The sequence below is a fragment of the Taurulus bubalis genome (genome assembly GCF_910589615.1).
Source record: "Taurulus bubalis genome assembly, chromosome: 17".
Classification (NCBI taxonomy): domain Eukaryota; kingdom Metazoa; phylum Chordata; class Actinopteri; order Perciformes; family Cottidae; genus Taurulus; species Taurulus bubalis.
In genome coordinates, this window is record NC_136605.1 from 7193040 (window position 1) to 7218180 (window position 25141).

General features: G+C 43.7%; 2 protein-coding genes across 2 annotated transcripts; both read right to left on the bottom strand.

The window, feature by feature from the left end:
• Positions 1 to 2431: 2431 nt before the first annotated feature.
• Positions 2432 to 10606, bottom strand: LOC306749691 (transmembrane protein 184B-like; the record flags this gene model as incomplete). The annotated part of the gene is made up of 8 exons (XM_079233010.1): positions 2432 to 2661; positions 3613 to 3807; positions 4106 to 4275; positions 4891 to 4982; positions 5290 to 5365; positions 5490 to 5580; positions 7804 to 7969; positions 10373 to 10606. 8 exons carry the CDS (start codon positions 10604 to 10606, stop codon positions 2432 to 2434), a joined length of 1254 nt encoding a protein of 417 aa, XP_079089136.1.
• A 4516-nt stretch (positions 10607 to 15122) lies between these two features.
• LOC306749690 (casein kinase I) lies at positions 15123 to 23694 on the bottom strand. Its single transcript, XM_079233009.1, has 11 exons — positions 23559 to 23694; positions 20587 to 20677; positions 20112 to 20222; positions 19663 to 19811; positions 18773 to 19001; positions 17257 to 17427; positions 16938 to 17086; positions 16637 to 16832; positions 16367 to 16506; positions 15674 to 15741; positions 15123 to 15576 (listed from the first exon to the last, which is right to left on the bottom strand). Exons 2-10 carry the CDS (start codon positions 20660 to 20662, stop codon positions 15709 to 15711), a joined length of 1254 nt encoding a protein of 417 aa, XP_079089135.1. The 5' UTR covers positions 20663 to 20677; positions 23559 to 23694; the 3' UTR covers positions 15123 to 15576; positions 15674 to 15708.
• Positions 23695 to 25141: the final 1447 nt, after the last annotated feature.

Genomic DNA, 25141 nt, shown 5'->3' on the forward strand with positions numbered 1-25141 from the left:
AAATGACGTCAACGTGGACCGCTGTGTGGGCGAAGAAATGGCCCCTTTGTTAAATACTTGTTGAATAGTCAAATAAGTCGAATGATACTATGTTATATTGGCAGAATACCAGAGTAGCAAAAGCTGTAATGCTGTGTTGTTGTTAGCGTCGCGCACACGCAGCTGGAGAGCGGAAGCTACTGTGATTGGCTGACTGCGTGGGAAGTCCCGCCCCCACATATGATTGGACGCATCACTCCTTATTGTTTTGGTCTGCCACAGCAGAAAAGTTAGATTATTGTACAAATCAGAACACAATATTTGCAATATTTTTAATCTACTTCGATGATGTTGTCTGCAAGCTAACTTGATCAAAAACAACCTGAACCAGAAATGACTTGTTTGCATTTTGTATTTTATTTCCTTTTCAACATCAACAGAAACCATTATAACATCAAAACAAGAGATAATATTGCCAATATACAAATTAAAAAGTGTACAACAAAAATAAAACAAGACAATATGTGAAAATTAAAATATAAACTCAAGCACTATTCCAAGCAATGCCATTACAGTCACCATCATGAATGTTTCACATTGCTTCCACAGAGTTTAACTCTATTTACAACATCACCTCCTTTCTGGTATAATATTTCCTGGTTTTATATTCTCACCTTTGTGAATCACATAGCATCAGCAACTGTTATTTGATAGTGTTTTGAATCAAGATGCTTGAGTTTGATATGCTGGGAAAGGGAAGAGCAAAAAGCAGTGAATTTAGGTGGTCGGGGGGGATAACGCTCATTATTCCGCTAGCTGAACACAATTTTCCCATTTTGGAATGAGTGTGCTCTTTTGAGGACACATCAATTTGGCAATTCATTTTCCACGTGGACTACATTCATCACAAACGAGGACTTCACTGTTGGTTCAATTTCAGTTAGACGTGAGCCAATTAATCCACACAATCAGTTTGGACTCTGCACTTAACATAACGAGAGGAAAACAATGATCACACATTTAGCGCCAGCATTGGGTCTAATGTCACCTGTCAAAAGGATCTAGTCAGCATTTATATTGACGAGTTCTGCCATCAAATATTTACGATCACAAGCAGCTTCTATACTGGCCCTCGCTAAAACGCATAGAACCATTAACTCCCCCCATGCGTCACTGCTAGTGCGTCCCTTAATAAATCTATGTGCACCTTGCATACATTATTTTAATGCCCATATATTCCTTTTCAAGATGAGTCCAGTCTAATTTAAAGCCTTGTTTGCACTGAGACTCTTCGAATGGCTAACTCACTACTACCATAGCAGTGATGCCCTAATAAACAATACCAGCAGAGGCAGGCCTGATCTGTGCTGCCCTTAATTATAGGATTACAATCCGCAGCACATCACAGCTGGGTCAGCTCTACAGGGAACTTGCTTCTTCAGTAATCTGTAATCTGTGTGGGCGTTGTCCTTCCGCCGGCCTCCCTGGCCGCACTAATATCCCGCCTACAGCTGTTCCCTCTCAGTGCTCCACAAACAATAACATTGCACGAGGAGCCAAAAGCCGGAGTCATGCAATTACACTTTAGAGTCACTGGTTCATGTGAACCCATAACAGAAATGAAAACAAACACAGAATATTCAGAACATTTTCTGGAATAACAATCTTCCAACAATCTCTTTAAACGAGTTACACCTTCAAGGTCAAACAACATTTAAATAAAAAAGAATGTGAATAAATTCTTATATATTAAAATTAAGCCTGGCATTTCAAAGGCTCCTTAGTTTTGCTCGACTATAAATGAATTCTAAATCTTAAGACAGTGGGTCTCATGGACTGGAGCACATGGTACTCCTTCCATTTGGCAATGATTCGGTAAGAGGCAGAATTGGCAGAGGGGTGAGGAGGAGTTTGTATTGAGAATCGATATGAAAACTACTGACAGATGAAGGAGGCCATGTGTTTCAGATGTAGATGGCACATATTTTCTCTGGCACACACCTTATATCTGTCATATCTTATTTTTTGCTGTGGTGTTTAAATTGCAGCATAATGACACTATATGCAGGCACGGTTATTTGTACCATGTTCAGTAATGGCTTTTATGACATCAACAAAAATTGACAACTGACCAGTTAATAACCACTTAATAAATCTAATGTCTGTCTGAACATCTCGACCTCTCTTCTTCCTCCCGATTATATTTGTAACAACTTCCTTAACCTCTTTTCTTTCCTCTCTTTCCTTGTAAAAACTCTCAATCCCTTCCCACAGTCTGGTACTTATGTCTTTATAAGTCTGAAATAAATCGGATCTTTTCATTGTTGTAATGTAAAAAAGAAAAGAACAAAATAGTATGTTAAGGTACCAACAAAAAGATCTGATTTGTCTCACACTGGTGATAAAAAATCCAACATGGCCGACGGGAGTAGAGCGAGTGTGGCTTTGTGCCTCAGAACTCGTCGTCGGAGCTGAGCAGCAGGGTCTTTTCGTTGTCTGCGCGGGCGCTGAGGTTACTGTGGCTGCGGGACAGGGGCGGGCCTCCGCTTCGCTCCAGCGTGGACTGCTGGGTGTACTGCTGATAAGCCGGGGAGAAGTTGTGGATGGCATCCTGGACCATGTCCCCTGGATTCATGGTCTCCTTCAGGCTGCTGGAGATGCTCTTCATTGGGGCACAGCGGCCTGGAGGGAGAAAACGTTAGGATTTCAATAAAGAGACAGAAGTGGACTGGGGGGGAGGCATGAAAGGGACAGACGATGAGTGAGACAATCCTGAGGCTATGTTTCCTTCAAACTGTCAAGGGAATTTTCCAAATAGATCTTTGAAAAAATCTGATCCCAGAAAGCTGTTGAATGCAGATTATGTGATAAAGCGACAGTGGGTAGTATGAGATTACTGGAGGTCAATATGAATGCATATTTTACAACATTACGCAGGTGATGATTTAACACCAGGTTATACTAATTTGCATGGCTTCAGGTCTTATTGTGTCACGGCTGGGAGAGAGAGAACTAGAGGGGACCACTGAGCCCGGTAGGAACATACACAATCTAAATTGTGCCAAGCAAAATGCTCAAAGAATGGCAGCAAAATGAACATAAAGAAACAAAACAAGACAGCTGTAGACCCACAGGTTTTAAATGAACTCATGCTGAACTGAAAACGATGTCAAAGTAATGAACATTTGACCACATTCAAACACCAACGAGCAAAAGAAACAGCACTTCTGGGGTCAAACATACAGAACTGTTTTAGATACAGACAAACACGGCTAGCATCAGACCTACCGTACTGTCCATAGATAGGAAAGGAGCCTTTGAGTGCAGCACAGTGAAGGAGAGAGGGAAAGAAAAAGGAGACAAAGAGACAAAGAACAAAAGAAAGTCAAGATGAAATATGAAGGAAAGGCAGAAGAGAAAGACTCGACATACAGTATATAGAGAGCGTCAAAGACAGGAATCAAAGGGAAACAGGTTGGGACAGAGAGAGTGAGGTCACGTCAGACTGCAGACATCAAGTCCATATCCAGGACCATTCGGAGCAGAAAGATCATAAACTACACCGTAACATACAGACATATTTTGCGTTAATGTTCTGATCTCACACCAATCAAAATGAAACACGGCCCTCACCATACGAGTCCAGCCTTTTATCCATGTAGACCTTGTAAGTGAAGGCGTGGCGCAGAGCAACGGCAGCAAAGAACATCTCGATGCAGATGATAAAGTTCTGGTAACCGGCGGCAACCGTTCCCTCGCCCACAGAGAAGTCCGCCGAGCTGATCTTAGGGATCGCTCCACACTTCTCCAGGATGGCCAGCAGCATGCCTGAGTCGTACAGAAGAGAGGCAGGCGGCAGCGAGAATGAAAACCAACAGGAAATCGTAAACAAGAGCGCAGGCACAAACAAGCGTTGTCGGAGACACACAAATTTAACAAAAAGGGGATGGTAGACATGATAGAGTGAAGGGATTTTATTGCTGACAGTGCAAAAACCTCACAAATTGAACAAAGGTGTTTGTTAAGTACAGTATGTAACATTGCATTTTTTCCTCTTTTTTTGCCAACCCCGTGGGAATTCACACTATTTCGATAGGAAGGCCATTTTGATAGACAGACTTCTTACCTTGCCAGAAGGAGAGAAAGATGACCGACTTGACCATGAAGAACTTGAGCATGGGGTTGTACGGGACAAGAAGTTCCCGCGTGGCGAAGTAGAAGAGGAAGAGCGCGTAGAGCGCCAGGCTGACGGAGACGGTGTAGATGATGGTCACGTACAGGTAGCCGCTCGCCACGCTGCAGGGGAGAGGAGAGGCACAGGGAGAGAACGAGCTTTAGCGAGGAAACACGTGGCCAACGTCCAGGTGGAGAAACGAAGAACACGTAAAGCCCGACTTACAATCAACCTGAACCTAGTTTGTGTTTTTCATCTGGGAAAATAGTTCAATAGTTTAGTTCTGGTGGAGGATGAGGATTTTTACATGAAGCTTTAAAAGTTCACAAAAAGATGGAGATTTGGACTGGAGAGCAGCACTCTTAACATTATTTTTATAAAACTGTATCTAATACCCCTCTTGTATATACGACCACCTTTGTACACATACGTCATATGTATAGTGTTCTCATATTGTATATTTTTTCTCTTTCCTGTTATAGTGTGTTTTCTTATTTTCTTTTCCAAAACTGTTGACTCAGAGAGTCCTGCACAAACAATTCCAATGAGTCTGGACTGTTGGTCTAGGCACAAATGGCCAAATAAAAACCTTGAGCCTTGAGAGATGTACTCATTACTGATATGCATTCTCTGGGCTGCAGCTCAGCCATTGTGGTCTGACCGGACATTTTTTCCGCTGAAGAACACAATCGATCACTGCTCATAAAGATGACCGCGCTGCGACTGTGGAAACATACTTGAAGTCTCCATCTTTGTATTTCCCGAAGGCCTGAAGAACGACAGTGATCACTGCCATCAGGGGCTTCACCACGCAGAACTGGAGCGTAGCCTGAAGAGGAGAGAGAAACAGAGTCAGTGGAAAGCAGCGGAACTCAATGAGACATGAAGGAAACATGTATAATGTTAACATTAACATGTTACCAATACAGCTGATCTAATAACAAACACTTTGCATCTTTTGTCGTATATTTGAGCATCTTAATTTGACATGACTGTTACTTTGTTGGCTTATTCAAACCAGCTCTCATAAATATTAATCAAATTTTACTGAATTTACAGAAAAGAACTATAGTTCTAACACCCTTTGAGTAATTTTAAACAATGTATATTATATGAGCCACGAGAGTGATCGGTACCTGTTTGCAAAACCTGAGGAAACCGATGGAGTACGTCCTGCCCCACAGACAGCAGGTCCCATACACACAGCTCGACCTAAAGGGAAGAGCAGGTTCAAGTTGCCGTAGACTTTTACACAAAATTACGATCAACAAAGAGACTCATTAGAAGGAACGAGAATGGCATCAGAAAAGGGAAGATGAGAGCAAAGAAGACTCACTCAATCGGTTTCCCTCGGATCTCAGCCATGATGGCGCTCTCTCCTCCCAGGTACTCGTAACACAGACTCAGGAAGTTGTAGATGACAAAGGCTGAAGAGTGTCACACAATGGGGAAAAAATTAGGGTGATCATTAGTGTCTGAGAAATCACTCCCAAGATTCACAGCCATTACAAAAAAAAGATTTCACCATTTGTTAGGAAAATAATAACAATAATTTAGGCCTCAGGCTGGTTAACCAGTACCTGAGCAGAGCCCCCGAACCTAAATACATCTATACGAAGGTTTTACAAAAATACTCTATCAACGTTGCTGACGTGGGTATTTCTAACGGTCTCCAAAACCGCGTAGTCAGCGATCCGTGTGACTGTCATAATACAGTTATGTTTTGCTGATTTTGTTCCAGAACTGCTGAGCGAGCCACTTCGAGGCAGAAAGGCGAGTCACCCAATCGGCGGGCTTAGATGATGATTGTGTAATGTTGTGAGTGAGGCACAAGCCCAGGCGTAATTGTAAGGTATGGCTCCCGAATGCCGGGAGCAGAGGTGAAGCCGCGTGAGAACGGGACGCCTGGTTGGTGGTCAATGGTTCCAGATGAACAGATGCTACACAAGTGAGCTGCACACATTTGAGGCCATGATATCCACTCATGTAATGCGCTGCATAACCACGGCTAATAAAGATAGAAATCACATCGGAGCATGTGATGTTTCTTTGTGTTGGTCTGCCACGGCATCATGGGCCTGGCTGCACCAGGTGGGTCTCTAATCCCTTTGTATGGTCGGATCTGACATGTAACCAACCTGATCAACGCAGACAGACTGGTTGCCAACGTACCTGCTCTCGCCTTTAAAAAGCCTTCTTATCTTCCTGTACATTTAGAAAAGTAGTCCCTAAAAAGCAGTCATATATGAGCCTGACTGGACCGCGTACTGATCCCAGTAATCTGAGTCCCTGAGAGAGCAGAGTGTTTTGTTTTTTTCATTCACTGCCGCAGGTGTTCTCGTTCTAATTTAAGGGTAACCCACAGATACCGGCTCCCCACTGGCTCCGCTCTCGCTCCCGTTTGAAGCGGCTCATCTTAAAAGTGAGCCTGGGACTGTAGTACACCGACAACCCTGTCCAGGACCAAGTCAGCTCAGTGATGGCTTTGTCAATCTTGCGGTATTATTGCACTCTAAAAGCGTACTTTCCCCGCTACTGGCTTGAAAGGCGGTTTATTCGACGCACAGTGAGAGACTAAATATCCGAGTGTTACTCATGAGAGCAACAATGTGTTAATCTTAATCTAGACGTGCAATTGTGGAGACGAAGCTCTCCGTGTCACGACTGTGCCTGTATAGAGTTAGTTGTCTATGATTTACATATCCAATAACCTCAGTAATATTCTGTAATATGCACTGGATTGTGACGCACTCCTAAAGAGAAATAAGAGGCGGTATAGTACTGAGGACATCTTTCACGTGAGAGGCACATGGTGGCCCCAGATCGGCTACTTTTGATCTTTTTTTTTTTTTTTTAAATCAGCATTTGTGCAAAGGTGTCGCCATTAAGCCTGAACTCAAAGTGCATGTTACGGTGTTTATGAACTCTGCTGGTAGGGCGACACTATACTAATCGCCTGTCTGTATGTATGTTGTATGTTGTATGTAAGTATGTTTTTGATGTATTGTTTAGTATATACGATGATAGGAAAAAAACAACAACAATTCAAGCGAATCCTCACAATGAGAGGCTTGAACCAGCTTCCTGCGGATCAACGACTAGTTTCAGCTCCACAAGCGGGCTCAGGCAATTATCCTCATAGAGCACATGTGGCGATGGGACACTCAAAGCAAATTGCCTCAAACATAACCACAGTATGAGATATATATATATATATATATATATATATATATATATATATATATATATATATATATATATACACTGTATATATAATTGCTTTATTGTTCTCAGAATCTGAGCACGGCGAGGGACCGAAAGAAAGCTTGTCTGCTCACGAGTGAGATGCCGTTTCAAAGACTTCTCAAGGATTTGCTGGTTTTCCTGCAGTTGCTAGGAAACAGGTTTCCCCCTCCCCTGCATTCCCAAGAGGCCACAAGAGACACGAGGACAAAGATGGCAACCTTTGCAAATGAAGACCCTACAAAGGCCATCTGCCACTGAGGTATCGCATCACGTAAACTTAATTCTCACAGCCGTATATTATCTGCTGGGAGTCAAAAGACACGTTGGAACACGACACAATATGGCAGCCCAGTCCAGCCTGCGGCAGAATACCGGTAGCGTGGCGGCGCACTGCGTCCACTCACCTTCGTAGCAGTCTCGGACTGTGTCAAAGTACACATAAAACTCCTCATTGGTGAAGAAGAGAAGGCTGAGCCAGGAGTCGAAGGCATAGATGGGGACTATGAAGAGGATCCGAACGATGTGCCTCTGCTCATTTGGAGAGCTGTAGTAGCGCAGGTGCATGTAGATCTAAAAGGAAGAGGGCAAGAAAAAAAAAAGAAGGTCAGAAATCCTTTAAATATATGCTTTAGCCAGAAGACAAAAATCTATTCAATAATATTTTAAGATTCTGTCGCAAATGTGGCGCACAAACGAGTCCCAGACCCTGAACCTGACACCCCGTCCCAGGTGGTGATAATAACGCTGTATGTCCATGTGTGTGGATGGTGACTGAATGCAGCATGGAGACCAGATTCTTTGGGATAAGCGATACAAAAACCAGCAGGTATCAACTTTTAACTGTCCACAACATCAGAGCCTGGTGAGGCTCACATATCCCTCTGAAAGAGAGCCAGGAGATTCACAGTGGCGGGTTTTACATGGCGCCTTGGCAACGAACACTTTCTCGGCAAAGGTTGCCTCAAGTATGGGTGGGGGGGTTGCTCTTTTTCGAGTCATGCATGCGTTTGTTAGACGTAACCGCGCTGCACCTGTGCTTGATGTCTTGAATGTGCTCAGTGGAGAGTTGGGGGAGGTCATTTCTGTGGGTCTGTTTATCCCGTGTACTCGTTTATAAAGAGGCTGAACCGTGTCCCGTACGGCTCACTGGGTGAAACCACGTGAGGGGAAGTGGGTCTGGGTCTGTGAACTGGTTTGTATGTCAAAGGAAACGGGGTGGTTTTGTGTTTTTGTGCTTGCTGGGAAGTTGTGTGTGCATGTGGAATGTGTGAGTGAAGGCGGGAGTGTAGATGAGATGGGCTGATTTTTAGGAGTGAAAGTACATCATTTATTCATCCATCTTTTCCTCTTAAAGTTTCTTTTCTGGTGGCTTTTAAGTCAGATGTTTAATTAAAAAGGACGTACAAAATCCTAACGCAGTGGATAAATGGGTTTAAGTCTGGAACTAATTGCCACCTCATGAAACCTGCATGCCAGGCCCTATTTGTCGGAGCAGGTCAGAGCACAGCCAGTGTGCGTTTGCTTAAATTGGACATTGGAGCGCTGCGAGTCCGGAAGGGCGGGCGCTGACATGCGGGCCTTTTGGGGATAACTGACACCGGGCTTTCATCACTCCTATTGAGAGCAGCAGCCGGCAGGAACAACAGGGCGGGCCCCCGCGTCTGCTTCATCCGGCTCCCTTCCACTTTACACAATGTCGCAGCGATCACCTTTCCCGGGTCTGTAAACAGACACACACACACCTGTGGTCGCATTAACAAACAGTGGGCGACAATACAACAAGCGAGACGGTGCAGTCCGCTCGCAGGGCTTGTTGCTAGGTGACCCTCCTCCGCGCGAGCGCACACACACACACACACACACGCACACGCACACACACACTGCTCTTTCATGTCGAAGTCGAGCTCGGAGCACTTGTTGCCAGAGCGACAGAGGGCTCTTCTTTAAGCCTGTATGTGAGAACAATAGAGGGCGAATCATTAACCTATGTGCCTCGAGGTACAGTTGATCTCACTTGCATAAAAAAGGGATGCTTAGTCATAAACTTCCATGTGACATGGCTGATAAACTGACACAAACAGCAGCACTCTTATCTCCACCACTATCACTAAACAAACACCCGCAGCCCCAGAGGCTTTCAACACTCTCCTCACTGTCAAAACACAGGGAACTAAATCTTTTCCCTTTACGACTTCATTATTTTTGCACCTTTTCCTCACATCATCCAACCCGAGATAAAACAGCGCACACTGAGGTCTTGCGATACTCTCCGATGGCCGCGCTACCCGAAGGTATCTGGCACACGTTCATTGTGTTTCGGGGGCCATAATAATAATAATAATAATAATAATAATAATAATAATGATAATCAACCTCAGTCGACCAAACTGGGCTCCATGGCGGCCTTGGGGTTGGGGTGCCAACCACGAATTGCAACATCTCTGGTTCTCCACCGACCCATGGGCATTTGTTGCATGTCGGTCCTTATCTGTCGTTTCTCTACTGTTGGCTACCAAATAAAGACATGCGATACAAAAACCATTATGCAATAAGTAGTCTGGACCAGCTACTGGGAAAATATGTCCGCATTTGGAAGAAGCTTTCACCACACAGGATGTGGAACCTTTTTTAACTGCATGTGTTTGGTGTGTGAGCGTGCATCTGGCCTTGGTTTACACAGGTGCTCGTGGAAAAATGCTCCTGGGTGTGAATGTGTCTACTGTTTAAAAAAAAAAAGAGGCAGGACGGTGGGTAGACTTGAAAGATCATGAGCGAGGTTCGTTTTATCCTGAGTCAAAGACATGAAAACAGAAGCTACCACACCAAGCAGATAGGGCTTCAGCGTCTTGCTTTACTAATACGTTTACTAATGCTGTGTTCCGACTGATAATAGTGCAGCGTGAATACAATTAAAAAGCCTTTTTCATTTCAATAAGAAATGTAAACTCGTGATTTACCCCGGCCTCCCCTCACCTGGTGGCATGTGATCAGAAGAGCTGTCCAGACGAAAAACCCAGATATAGTTTGGGCAGTCGCGGTCATGAGGAAAATGGGCTCTTCTTGCAGGACCACCGGGGCTTCCGGCACCCAGGAGGTGTTGGACTGCTGTGGGGCCACCGTGGCTGGGGGCCCCGGGGCGAAGCCGACAGGAGAGTCATTCCCCAGCCGCTCTGCCAGGGCGATGTCTCGCCGCCAAAGTTGAGCCATCTGCATGAAGAAAGGACGCATGTGAGACTTAACACACAAAAATATATATGCTCTGTATGCTCTACCAAGACATTTTGAATAAGTAGTCGCCCGGGGCCAACGGCAAGCAGCTGCACAACCTGACGTACATTTTCACATGTAAATGCGTATGAACAGGACTCAACCGAAATCTCAAGCCAACATCCACTGATGTTAAACATGAGAAAACAGAAACAGATACAGAGCAGTGAAGAAGGGAGGGGGCATAAGGTAGGTGGGTGAAAACCACACACACCAACACATAAAGGAGGGGGGGATCACTCAAACATAGCAAATCAGTGTGACAGCAACACGCTCAAAGCTGCTGACCCACTTTTCTCCCCTTCTTTTTCCCTGTGCTTTGCTAAGGAAGGAAGAAGAACAGTGTAGCTGGAAGTGATGCTCAAAACAGAAATAGTTCCATCTTCAGAGTAATTAAACACTTTTCCACAGATCAGCACCAAAGTTCAGGCTCGGGAGACTGAGGCGCATGGCCTTGGGTGGATGCTGCAGCAACATAAGATAATAATTTCATGACCTAGAACTGGAATAGAGTAAAACAACCGTTAGATGTATGCCACCTCATGTAAGATGTAAGATGTGTGAGCCAATGTTGCTCTTACCACTGTGAGTTTGTTTGTGAATCAGAATCATGGCCGCTATTAGAAATCTGCCTGCCACGCCCACATTTCTCCATATAAGGAAATAGGTTTGCCTGAAGTTGTAAAACAGAAGAAGCCTTGTTCCGAAATCTAAAGAAGCAAAAATAATTCCACCGACACTCAGTTTTGAAAGGTTGAACAATTGAATCATGGCAATAATTGAAGAGGATATGTATTTAATACATTAGGCCAAAGCATTAGTAAACCCGAAAGGTGCTACATTTTGTTGTTGATTAAGGCTTTTTTTTTAATGAATGCAGTTTTAATATACGATGCATTTAGTTTACTTTCTTCAAAGACAGCCGGGCCTCCATCATTAATGCATATCCACTACACACAGTTTTATGCACACAGTTTGTGAACAGAGTCTGATACGTTTCCCCAGTATTGAGTGGCTTCACGCGTATTGGTGCTTCACTTTTTTCTCAACATTCATTGTTAAAAGATGAAGCTAACTGCACTGCACAGCCCCAAACCCTCTGAATTGTCTTTATTTGGTTTGCACTTATCAACCCAAAAGCTAACGCTGCATTTGTGCCACGTCAGCAGAATGGGAGGATTTCACTCCCACTGGAAAATCCCCATATCTCTGAATTTCAAAAAAAAGATTCATAAGAAAGGAAAATAAAACAAGTAATCAAATACATTTGCTGCACAGATTTGGACACACGAAAACAAGGACTGGCCAAACTGGATCAAAAGCATCCAGAAAGCTGATCCACGGCTGATCCTCAGTGCCGCCATCTCTCCAGCTACGCAAGTGTCTTGGTCCAGGAAGACGAGAATCAGATAATTCAGTGTAAACTAATTTCCCAATGACTTTCAAACCCTGTGCTCCAGCTAAATATAGGCTGGCTCTCAGGTTGGTTATGGATGACTCATGCTGCTTACCACTGCCGTCGTGACACACACACACACACACCCACACACAGAATATCAATTATTATTATGTTTTAAATTGGTGTAATTGAGTATCATTCTTTATCATATTATTCATCCCAATGCACTCAGTCAAACGTCTTGCACAAAGATTTGTAGTAAAGCAGACGGCTCCAGTTTGATATTCCATAGGAATGCATTTCAATGTGATCAACACAAGACTATTTAACAGCTCTATCCAAACAGATGTACGTATACTGGTATTGAAGGGATATTTTATCGTTTATCATGGTACTTGTGTATTTACCAGCCATGGTTGGATCCATACAAACCGGTCAAAACAGGTTGTCATATTAAGGTCTGTGCTCATTGGAGCCCAAAGCAGCACATCATCAACAACAACTCAGTGCTTCCCAGTGGGTCACAGACACGAGAGAGAGAGAGGCAACTCAATCCTGCTGACTGCACCCGTGGATAGGTATCAAAACATGCATTGTACTTTGACCTCAATCGAAGCAGCAGTCTCTGTGACAGGCAGGCCATCATGCGTCCTCAGGCCAGCCTGAAAGCACTGTGGAGCATCCGGCCATTGAGGCCGCTTTCAATCAGAGGCACTGAAGAGCACTACTTCACAGTGACCACATCTCTTTTTAATTGCTTTAAGTGTAGCTATTGTGGATCCCACAAAGAACGAGGGAGCAGGGTGCCCAGCTTTCAGCCTCACGCACGCGCACACACACACATTATAGAAACACTGGGTGACACCATATTTTAAAAAAAGGGGCAATCCAGCGGGGACAATATTTACCTCAGCTGTTCTGATTTTGATTATTATATGTGAACCAGTCTTTAGAAGCCCCCGCGGAAGTAAATAAAATGGTAGCTGTTGTTGCGCGCACGGCTCCATCCTCCTGCTTCACTCACCTCATCCGCCGTTTGATCTGCGCTGGATTGAATCAAAGCTTCGGCTTAGCTCATCGTCGCAAACCTTTTTTTGAGAGGACAAGTGACTTGTCCATGCGTTAACATTCAGACGACAGACACCCACTCATCTGATCGCTGCAGAAACTTGCCTCTTTTTTTCTTCCCTTCTTTCCTCCAGCTGGCAGCTGAGCGTTAACTGCGCCGAGCTAACGCGAGCTAGCCTGCTATTGCCCGTGAAGCCCAAACAAAGCCAGACAACCCGCTTCTAAAGGAGCGACAGGCTCAACTACACCGACATGTCTGTGAGAAGCTGCTGGGTTTATCTCGCCAGTTCTTCTGCGAAGCTGATGGAGACAGCGTCCCGTTATTTCCCCCACATTATCGTCTTCATCCTGCAGTTCCGTCAGCAGCTGCCACTGGAAAACTCCGCGGATGGCGCATGCGCATGCACAGTATATTTTTCCGGGTCTCTGTGCGATTGATATGACGTAACGTAACTTTGGATTGCACTGCATGTTATTATTGTGCTAAAAATGTATAATCAAAACCGTTCTGCACGCAGCAGTAAGAAAAAGCTGAGACAGAGAGAAAAGGTCAGCAAAAAGTTGTGAGCAACGTTATTCATTTTTATTACTTCATAAAATATACACAAATACTGTTGTAAATAAAGTGTGTTAAAGAACTGTACAAGATATCAGTACACAATACAGAAAGTGAAATCCCCATCACCTCAACCTCTTTTCCATCACTCAACCGAAGCGCTCACAATGCCACTGGGTCACGGCGGCCTGTACAAAGGTAATTACGCACACAGTACACTGCTATTTACACATCCCTGCAATTGCATGTTATTTTTTTTCTTTTGAATGACATCAAGGTTGCTGGAGATTAAAATCCAAAAAGGTGACATCAAACCATTAGCATATCATTGTGCAGAAGGAATATTGAAAGCCCTATGTATTATATGAGGTGGACAACCTTTGACGCATAAGAATAGAACAAAAAGGGAAAGGCAAAAAATAAAACAAGAAACAAACATTGAACGAACACACTACTTCTAAAACGATGCAGGAAGATGAAGTGAAACAAAAATAAGAGAACAAAGGACAGAAAGTTATTTAAGACAAGTAAATGATATAGTTTAACATAAATAGCAGAGAAGGGGAATGAAACAGTACGCTTACAAAGACTAAATGGATATTGTATTATTAGCAGGGATTCACTGCATCACTCTCTCGCGCTCACAAACACACATAATATTGGTTGACCCAGCTGGCAAAGGAACAGTAGCCCATTCCACAATTTAGTCCTTTAAATACCTAAAAGTCTGAACCCAGCCCCAATTTATTTCATTAGTATGCATTTTTCTACTTTACGCTTTAAAACAAAAGAACCACATTTTGGCTTTACATTGAAATAAAAAAAATATTTACAGAAAAGTAAACGTTAAAAAAAAAAAAATCATTGGATGTCCCATCCCCCTAAGAATCACCCACAACAGAGCCTGCCCACTCCCCCATGACCTCCAATAACAGAAATTTAAAAAAGGTAACATTTAGAACCATCATAAACATTGCAGCCACTATTTGTTAGCCAAAACGGGCAGCTATGGTCTCTGGTCAAATACGCGGAGAATTTCCTGAGGAGCTTCCCTCAAGACTTGGAGTGTGTCTTTGCAATATCTATGGCCATTCCTCACCTTACCCACGCACATTAAAACCAAAGAAAACACCACAGTCCAAACGGGCAAAGTAAGGGGAGGTGGAGGTTTTGAGGGACAGTAAATCATCACGTGGATGAAGGGCAAGCAAGCACCAATTGCTACTTCACCAGGAAATATTACTCTACAACAGCTAAAACACCACTTGCTTATCCTTTTCCAAAGCTACCGTTCTTTTTGACCGCGACCCTCTCACCTACCTCGCCTCATTTGTTCCATCTTTTAGCCGTTATTTCTCAAAAAGAAAAAAAAAAGGAAACTCATAACAAGCGCCCAATTTAAGATATTATCATGAAAGATTAAAAAGGTGACATACACTGAAAAGTAGTTTTTTCGCTGTGTTGAACTGAAAAAGAAAAATCTTTACTAAGCCTATATCAATCACGACCTTTGACGAGAAACATGCGCATGTCCCGGATACCTTTTTAGCTTCGTTGACGCCAACTGCTCTTCACATGTGTCCGACAGAAGGTACCGAAGGAAATGTTTTGAGGGGTGGAGCAGGTATGAGCAACCATGGAGTAAAAATGGTGTTGGACTGTCATTCATTTGTTTTTCGTATCGTGGTGGTCCACGGTTCAGCAAAAAAGGGTTCATGAAAGAGTGCATGTTGGATACCGCCACGTACTTCCCTGGATCCTGGGAAAAAAATATATTCATTGTCCTTTTCCAAAGATCCACGTGTCCATTGGCAATCATCTTTTCATAAGACGAGGTAAAAACAAAAGGAAAAATAAAAACCGGAGCGATGAATATACCTTGCAGCCCTGCAATGACAAGTGGAGCGATAAGTTATGAGAGGATGGATTGTAAGCGCGGCATTTCTGCAATCGGCATGGGGGTAAGTGTGACATAAGACCTCACCTGTCAGTTTCATGTGCATGCAGAGCCAAAGAATTCTACTTCCCCATGTGCTCAAACGGCACGCTGACCTGCAAGAGAGGAGAATGAAGACATGATATGGACTGTCGGCCAACAACAACACTGTTCTGACAACTTTGCCGAATTATTTCACAAGACATCTTCAGCACATGACTACAAGTACGACAGATTATTTTAGAACAGCAGTATCCAAGTTAAAATGTCTTAACCATTACACTTGTTGATTGTGTTGATTCTAGTTTCAAAAGCCATCTACTGGAGCAGAGTCAACACAACGACTATGTGTTTGTTTAAAAACACTTCACTGTATGAACAGTCAGCCACGCAACAAACACTACATTTGTGAAGCGCCTTTTACACACGTTTTTTTTTTTTTAACCGTGTCAAAGAAGTCACCACCTGCATGACTTGTGGGGTGATTTTTTGGAGGCGCTGCTGTATTGAATATGCTTTTATGCTGTTATTTTATCACCATCTTATTTGGTATAAATACATTGCGGGTGGAAGAAGGGCTGGATGATAGATCAGATCACTTTTATCCCTTCAAGACTATGTTCATGATGTTGAGACATTTTAACATTCAAATATTGTGGCTCACAATTCATATCTTTAACCGAACTCCACATGCAGTGAGTTACACGGCCGACCAAAAAGGAGCAGAGATGGTTTTCTCACCTGCGATGTGGAAATTCTGGATTGGTCATGGCGGGCTGTGAGGTCGGAGGACGAGACGTTGGCAGGAGCCCCGCGGTGGAGCCGCATGCTCACCTTCCTCTCCCTCTCTGCGCGAGAAATTGCGCGAGGCGACGTGTTCCCTGAAAGGATGTATACAATTGTGAACCGACCACACATGCTGAGGAAAACTATTGCCGCGTCAGCGTAGTATTGTTCCGTTAAGACAGACGACAGGAGTTTCAGACTTGGGCAATTCAGCAGAAAGCTCACCAGACGGCTGGACCCGTGAGGCAGGGTTAGAGATGGCCTGCTCTGGCCCGTTCCGGACTCTGTTGGCAGCTGCAGGAATGGGTCCTGGAGGCAGGCCCCGCGACGCAGAGCCCCTCGGGGCTCCTCCGATTCGCTCGTCCCTCTCGTCCCCCGTCCTCCTCTCCCGTTCCCCATCCTCAGCTGTTCGACTCGCACCCTGATGGATGAGATCATGAACCGAACATAGTTTTGAATAGGCTGAATCAAAAAAGGTCTGAACGATAAGGTCAACGCATCAGTGAGAAACTTCATGGGAACTTACGAATTTGAGCATGTTCCAGTCAAAGACGTAGTCGTAGGAGAAGCCCTGGCGGTGGAACAGATTCCTGAAGAGCTGTCGTAGGTAAGAGTAGTCTGGCTTGTCATCAAAACGGAGGGAACGGCAGAAATTCAGGTATGTGGAGAACTCAGCTGGAAGAGAACAAATAAGCAAACTCAGAATACACACACACACACATACTCTAACAGCTATGAAAACCCCCACAAATGTGCCTTTATTCCACACTGTTGCTGCAGACAATTTCAGAAGTACAGGTAAGTTGCTGCTCCAAGCACAGAGGCACCACATAAATCTTACTTACAAGGGTATCCTTTGCAAAGAACCTCGATGGGCGTGGACATTTTCTTCTCACTGATTCGTTCATACTTCTGTCTCTTGGTAGCGGCCTTGAGGCCCTGCCAGGGGAGGGAGCCCAGGTTGAAGTACATGAGGACATAGCCAAGAGACTCCAGGTCGTCACGTCTGGACTGCTCTGTTAACAAAAGCGGGAGAGTGCATACAAGATTGAGAAACTGGGGGGGGATCTCAGCCGAGGATCATTTAGCAAGGTCCTATTTAATGTTTTGAAATAAACTAGTTTCTTCAATCATCTATGGCTTTAAGAAATTACAACAAGTCACAGTAACAGCTTACAGAGGAACTTGTGAAGCCTGTTATTCACTCACACACACACACACACACACACACACACACACACACACACACAGTGAAGGCAAATAAAATAACTTCCTCAACACTGCAAAGCATGGACATTGGCCGATAAGTATGCATTGAATGTGGAAATTTTTCAAAAGACAACGTTATCCGAGCAAAATACAGAGATAAGTAACTTGTTGGGGCTGCAGCGGCTCAGCTAGTTAACTATAATACACTTTTACATGGTTGGTCATCTCTGCACTGAAATGACACCAGCGCTGTTTTCCACACCAGACGGCATTTCCTTCTCCCTCTCTCATGAGCCCTCTTCCTTCACATCCCCTGTATGATCTGATAGCGTGTGTATAAACAAAAAGACGATGTCCAGAAGAGGCACGCGCAAAAGGGAAAAGAGTAAGGACGAGAGGGAATGGCGGGTGTCAAAGAACAACAGTTTGTGGTATGTAGAGCTCGAATTGGTAGCTTCCTGACTGAAAAAAGCAACATTAAGAATTGCAGATTTAAAAAGTCAATAGGATTTTCCCATTGGATTTGGGATTATTGCAGAAAATAAGATCTGTGACAAACAAGTGTATGATACTTGCACATTTTGTTCAGCAAGATAATCATAACAAATGATCACCAATTTTATACATTTAATTGTACACCTCTAGGCTAGGGATGAATGTCATGTAGAGGGAGATATCATCATTAAGCCAAGCTCTGATGAATTACATTTAACATGGTGGAGAGAGGCAGCTGTCAAAGTAGAGCGAGGGTGTGACGCTGATGAGGCAGAAGGTTTGTCAGCAACATAACAAGGGCTGAGCGCTCGTATCCATACAATGGGACTCATAAGGAAGTGAAGAAGCAAATTTTCTTTGCATTTTCTGTTTGCTTATCCAAACTTTTAGACAACCACTCTGCCATGGTGGTAGTCCATAGAATGTATACAAACATGAATCACAGCTCTAACAGGGGCTTTCTAGAAACCTTCATCACAATGGTCTACAAGAAGACTCCCTGACATGCGTGTGGTGAATAACAGGGACATGCAGTCAAGAACCAACAGCAGTACCACTCAGGGTCTAATCCAATGTTCTGCATACAAAGTCCCCCATCTAGCAAAAGTTCTTGATACCCAACACACATCACAAAATTATGCTCCAAACGTAGCTTACCAATTCCAAGATGCGTGTTGATAGAGGCGTAGCGCGCTGTGCCAGTCAGGTTCTTGTTCTCCCTGTAAGGGATGTGCTGGTGTGTGCGGGCATCGCGGTACTTTTTGGCCAGGCCAAAGTCAATGATGTACACCAGGTTACCCTTCTTGCCGAGCCCCATGAGGAAGTTGTCAGGCTTAACGTCCCGATGGATGAAATTCTTGGAGTGGATGTACTCAATGCGACTTATCTGAAAACAGGTGAGACAAAGAGGTCAGGTTCTGCAGCACAAAAAGGATACATTGGGCAGTGTCACGGTGGCATGAATACACGGCAACACGGTCTAATGCTGTCAAATCAGCACTGTCCTTGCGTTTCAGTCACCGAGCAGTTGTAGGTGCACTCAATACATCTATACCTTGAGCAAACTAAGGACATGAGAGGACATGGGAGGACAGCAGGATATATGAAGACAGGACAAGGGAAGGTGATGACCTCAGGCTATAAGTGGAGAGTCAAACGCCCATATAAAAAGGACTGACACAGCAACCTGGCTGCAGTTGGAACAAAAGGTGAGATGAGCTGCGTTTGAACAAGTAATGTATGAAATATATAGGCCAGCACAGTCTAAAAAGAAGCGGAGGCCAGAATTATGTGGAGACCCAAGATCTACAATTTTCAAAGAAGCCTCAGGGGAATCATATCTATCTAGCAATCCATCTATAGCGCGAGAGAGAGAGAGAGCATGCACCGATAAATAAAATTAAAGTAGGTCATGCACATAACCTAATGGGATCATAAATATTACGTCTCTGCATTCGACTCGGAAACAGAACCGCTTCACACAGTGGGATCTTTACTGAGGGGATTGTTCTAATGCCTGTGAGTTCACATGAGGGTTTGTGTCATACCATCTGGTCTGCCAAAAGCAGGACAGTCTTTAGGCTGAACTTCCGGGAGCAAAAGTTGAAAAGGTCCTCCAGACTGGGACCAAGCAGCTCCATGACCATCACGTTGTAGTCTCCCTCTGCACCACACCACTTTATCGATGGAATACCCACTAGAACACAGACAGTCACAGTCAGCATGAAGTTTGTTCAAACTGTTTTATGTGGCAGTCTGGCACACCTGCAGTTTACATTATTTTACTCGCCATTATTTGGAATCAAATGCATTAATTTAAAGCAAAGTAAATTCTATACAAGATAATTAATATCTTGAGAGAATGCATTAACTCATATGTTTATCGAGGGTGGATTCATATGACAAGAATTTGAAAAAGACGACACACAGAATATTGCCAGTGACATTTGATAAGGAATGCTTGAAGAATCCTGTCAAAGCAACAGTCACTCTTTACCTCCTCCTTGCATCATCTTGTAGAACTTGCTTTCAATGTGCAACTGTGGGTGTTTGGTCTTCACACATTCCAGCTTGATGGCTACCTCCTCACCGGTGGCAATGTTGGCACCTGAAGAGACACAAAATACAACTATCAGTACTATCATAATGTGTACAGTTTAGCCTTGCATTATTATTACAGATTTAAAAAATGTCCTATTTGTGTTACTGTACTACTCTAAATAGAGCTTTGAATTGAGTTAAACTATAGCTGTAAGAGCCATTGCAATTGCACCTGTACCAGGCAAAAGATGGCTGAATGAGAAGGAAAATCCGGTTTGGTGCCAAGATAAGTTAAGATAAATTAATGTTGCAGTATGAAAGAACAGACTGTCCAGAAACTAATGTGGAAAGACCCTTAACAGAAGAGACTCATGGAAAGTTGGGCATGGAATGCAAACACCAAAAAATAAATAAAACAGTGTCACACTTACCAAGGTAAATGTCGCCAAAGGAGCCACTCCCTATCTTTCGGCCGAGCCGGTACTTGTTCCCCACTCTCAGCTCCATGTTTGCGGGTTGTCACTGTAACAGACAAATAGAGATGATCATTAGAAGGCAAAGGACACAGGGCTAGCTCATCTGCGATGTGCCACTTTTCTCTCTCACCACTAACTCAAAAAACATTACAGGATGAGCGACTGTGCGAATCAGCTGAATATAGTGTCGGACATTTCATTAACTTCCCCTGAGTGACAGAGTGAAGGTATCCTCAATAGTCAGTCAGCTGCTCACAGGATGATCTGGCCTGAACGCACTGAACTGTTTATGTGTTTGTGTGAGAATGTATCCTGGGCAGGGCTAGTTGATCAGCTAACAGCTGCCTGAAACGCACGATTAGATTTATATGTCCGCTGGGAGGGGGAGGTGGTTGCAGTGAGATCAGCGAAAACTGGGAAGGTAGGAGAAAGAAAACATAGAAAAGCTGAGGGGCTACATAGAAATGCCAGTTGCAACTTGGAGCAGAAGCGACTGCTGCACGAGAACTAAAAAAGTTGGCAGACATGAGTAAATGAAGTGCGTCTTCCGAGCTGACCTGCACGTGATGCTGGAGCAGGATCATCATTTATTTAGTACGCTCTCTACCGCTCCACATTGTGCAGCCACTGCAAAAGCAAGACTAAGCTCTCCACTGTTCTGTACGAGCAATGCCAAGGGAGAGGAGGCACGAGTGGCCGCGGCGCGCTGGCTGGCTCTATCTGTGTCAAAGCCCTCAGACAATTCTGTGCGCTGAACTTCAGGAAGCAAAGTGTTGCCGAGAACATAGCGACGCAGAGAATCTTTTAAATCGAAGGGTTTCGCTTCCTCACCGCCAATTTGGGAACACTATGTAAACAAAACTGAACCCTTTATACCCTGAACCCTTTATAGCAACAACAGACTTTCGTTCCAAAGTCAGCACTGCTGCATCTTCAAATAACACTTCCAGTCATGTGACTTATTGACAAGTCAAAAGGGCAACTTATGAAATTGACTAGGGCTGGAAATTATGGAGAAAATATATATTATTTTTTACCAAATACCTCGATAATGCAACAATATGGGTTGACCATAGGTATTTGAACAATATAGGACATTTAAAAAAAAATGTTTACATGTATACACATACATATCAATATATTGCCACGCTCTTAAATAGACCCTGACATTGTTCCAGTTCCTGCATCAATCCCCCTATAGAAATAGTCCCAAACCAACTCAGAAATTGCAAAACAAAGCGTTCTCAGAAACCTCAGTTTTGAGGACATGCCAATTCAAGCTAGCGGAAGAAGAGTCATCAATTCTGCAGGATCACTGCATTCTGTCTGCTTTCCTCCAGAACCTCCTTTGTCCCTACATAAATTATCCCACAAGTTACTTGGCTTGATTGTAAGCACTTGGATTAAAAAAAAAAAAGAGAGCTACAGACACCAGCTCTGTTCTAAAACTACTTAAAAACAATGACGGTGGCAGACTTACTAATATTATCTTGGATAAATCGAGTCTCGTTTAAAACTCAAAACAAACTGCAGCGCACAGGCCTTGCAAGTAAAAAAACGTCGACTGAACCAACATATTGTAAGATGGCCTCGACCCCGTCAACTCTAGCAGATGAGAGGACAACCTGCCTCCGTTGATGTGATGAAGGCAGATAGATTTGGGTTAATAAAAGGGTTGGGTTTCATTACACCAAGAGGGCGTCTCATGTGCTGTAGCCATGGACCCGATTTAGGGCGCAACATTAAATCACAAGGCTACACAGTGACTGCCATTGATTAATTGCTTGGTACTGGAAGGGTGACACACAATTTTAAACCGCACAGTGCCTCGCAGCATATTTAAGACTGCGTACATGTGGCCGTCACTCGCATGCACTCATTTGTTTACTCCAAAAAGCCTCAGCAAAGGACAACTTGCTATTGCAATGACATACTTGGTGAAGACCTGGCAGCGAAGTGGAGAATGCATCATTTGATGTTTGTCAATGTGGTCTTGTGCGATGTGAAGCAAGTGGAATTAACACGTTGCACCTGACATCACACCATGTGCTGTTATGGTTGTGAGGGTCTCCTGGACAGTGGGCTGTGGTTCAACCGCATACAAATCACCTGAATCCCAGGTGTGATGTCATTTGGGATTTCTTTACATATAATCAGTCAGACCCACTTATGTGGAAAGTGTCATACAATAGAAGCCACAAAATAAGTCCTCTTTAAAAAAGAAAAGAGTGAAGAAGTGCCAGAGACCCACAGCCAGAGGATTTCACAGTCACATGAAACACGGAGCACTGCTACGCCTCTCAGTCGGGCAGCTGTCACTCTACAATCAGCTCGTGTGTTACCAACTAGACACTAAATGCATGCATGAACACAAAAAACAAAGTTACAGTTTAATATGTATCAACTGGTCATGACAGATCATGTCAGACGACGTCGCTCTTTCATGGTTCACATTTATCGAGAAGCACGTCAGTTACGATTTGACGTTACAACTAATATCAGCTAGCTAGTTAACGCTACATTTCATTAAAACACCGAACAGCTTTGGGGTTTTAAAAGCCCGGTTGTATAACGTGCAGACTCTGGTGTTTTACTAACGTAACGCACAATGTACGGTATTTAAAATGTCACGTTAGTACGCGGTTAGCTGCTCAGAGTAAGCTACGTTAGCCGAGCCGCGACACGCAACGTTACTGCACCATTATCCTTTTAGATATTAAAGTTACCGGTTAATGTGCACGTTAACGTTATATCGTACTTCACCACATTTTGGGTCACACTTCTAACCGCACCCAGTAATGTTCTGGGCTTTCCCCGGGTGGACAGCCCCCTCCCCCTCCTGTACGCCGTGAATACAAGACTCCGGTTCGGCCGAATCGGGCCCCTTTTCCCCCTCGGTTTCCGTGGTTCCCCGACCCAGCACTCACCCGATATTGGGTTCGTCCGAGAGCTGGTTCCGTCGAGGTTCTGCTCCGGTGGTTGTCAGTCGGACAAGGGCCTGGGCTGAGGAGGATGGTCGCGGATTCTGGCGGCTCTCATACCCCCAGCTCGTAGCTCTGTCGTCGGTTGCACTCCCTGTTGATAGTCCCTGAGAAGCTCCAGCAGCGCGGCGGCCGTCCTCCACTCTGTCTCCCCCTCTCGTTGCTTAACAACGTCACAACGTCGATGATGTCATTCCCTGGATGTCAGGGCACCGCCGTTAAAGGAACACGTCACATCCAACGGCTCCTTCCTCTAGAACAGTGGCACTCAACCTTTTTTCAGGGAAATATTTTAGTGCCCCCTGATTTTGTAAGCATGTAGACACAGCGTTGTGCCATCAGTGTCTGATTTAATATAGAATATGTACAATTCAGTTTATTAATTTACACTTATATTTTATGAGTAACTATTTTTAAAGGATTTTTTAATGGATGCCTATTTTAAATATATGTATTAAAGAATCTTGTGTACCCCCCATTTGAGAACTACTGCTCTAGAAAATGTGACCACTCACTAATTACCCTGTGTATTTATGTTACTCCTTTGAGTCACAATGCACTGCAGTTTGCAATGCGTGTCCGGTCGTCCTGGTTGTCTTTATGCGATAAGTAATACACAGTGCTATAATGCCAGTAAATAATAAGTGTTTGTCAAAAATTCATCAGTTGGTGCATACCAATCATCCTAGTATGATCCTGGTGATTCCCTCACATTTTAAATGTCAAATACATCTGGGGGTTTGTGTTCTTCAAATTGTGGTTATGTTTATTTGCACATATTTAAAATGGTAATGTTGAGGAAATTCTTTCAACTGCGGCTAGAATCTGAGGAAAAACCCGGTGGTCTATAACAACGTTTTTGTTGGCAACAGTAAGTTTTCAACCCCAAGCCAACGAAAACCAGTAACTGCAGCAGAAAAATGTTACTTATTTCATACAGTATTCAGTGGCTTACCGTAGGATGACGTGGGTGTTAAATAGGATTGGTTTGTGGATGTTAATGAGGCCAACAGATGGACACACTGGCTTGTTTTCCTGTGGCCTGGACTTTCCCTTGATGTACATTCTTTGACATGCACACAACATTGTTTCTCATAGTAAATGTACTGTGCATTATAGCAGAGGAACTGATAAAGGGAAGTTTCAAGCTAGGATTGGTTTAACAGAACAACATGTACTTTTAGCCACCATCCAGAAACCTATATTCATAAAGAAAAAAATAAATTACCACAAGCACATATTTAGAAGCCAATACTTTCATCTTTATTAATCTTGTTCTCATTTGTTTAAATAAATTTTTCCTTTGTAAAATCTCATAACGAAAACACTGAACAGGAGTGTTAAAGCCTGTCTTAATTTAAAACGAATACACAACAACAGAACATTAAAAATGTACGGTAACTCTTACTCTGCATCTGTAAACAACCCGTCCCACCCCTCCCACCCACTCCACAGTTTGATAAGATTTGGCATGTCCATTTACTCAACGCATATGCCTTCAGCTCTTTGTGTCATTAAATGTTCTTTTT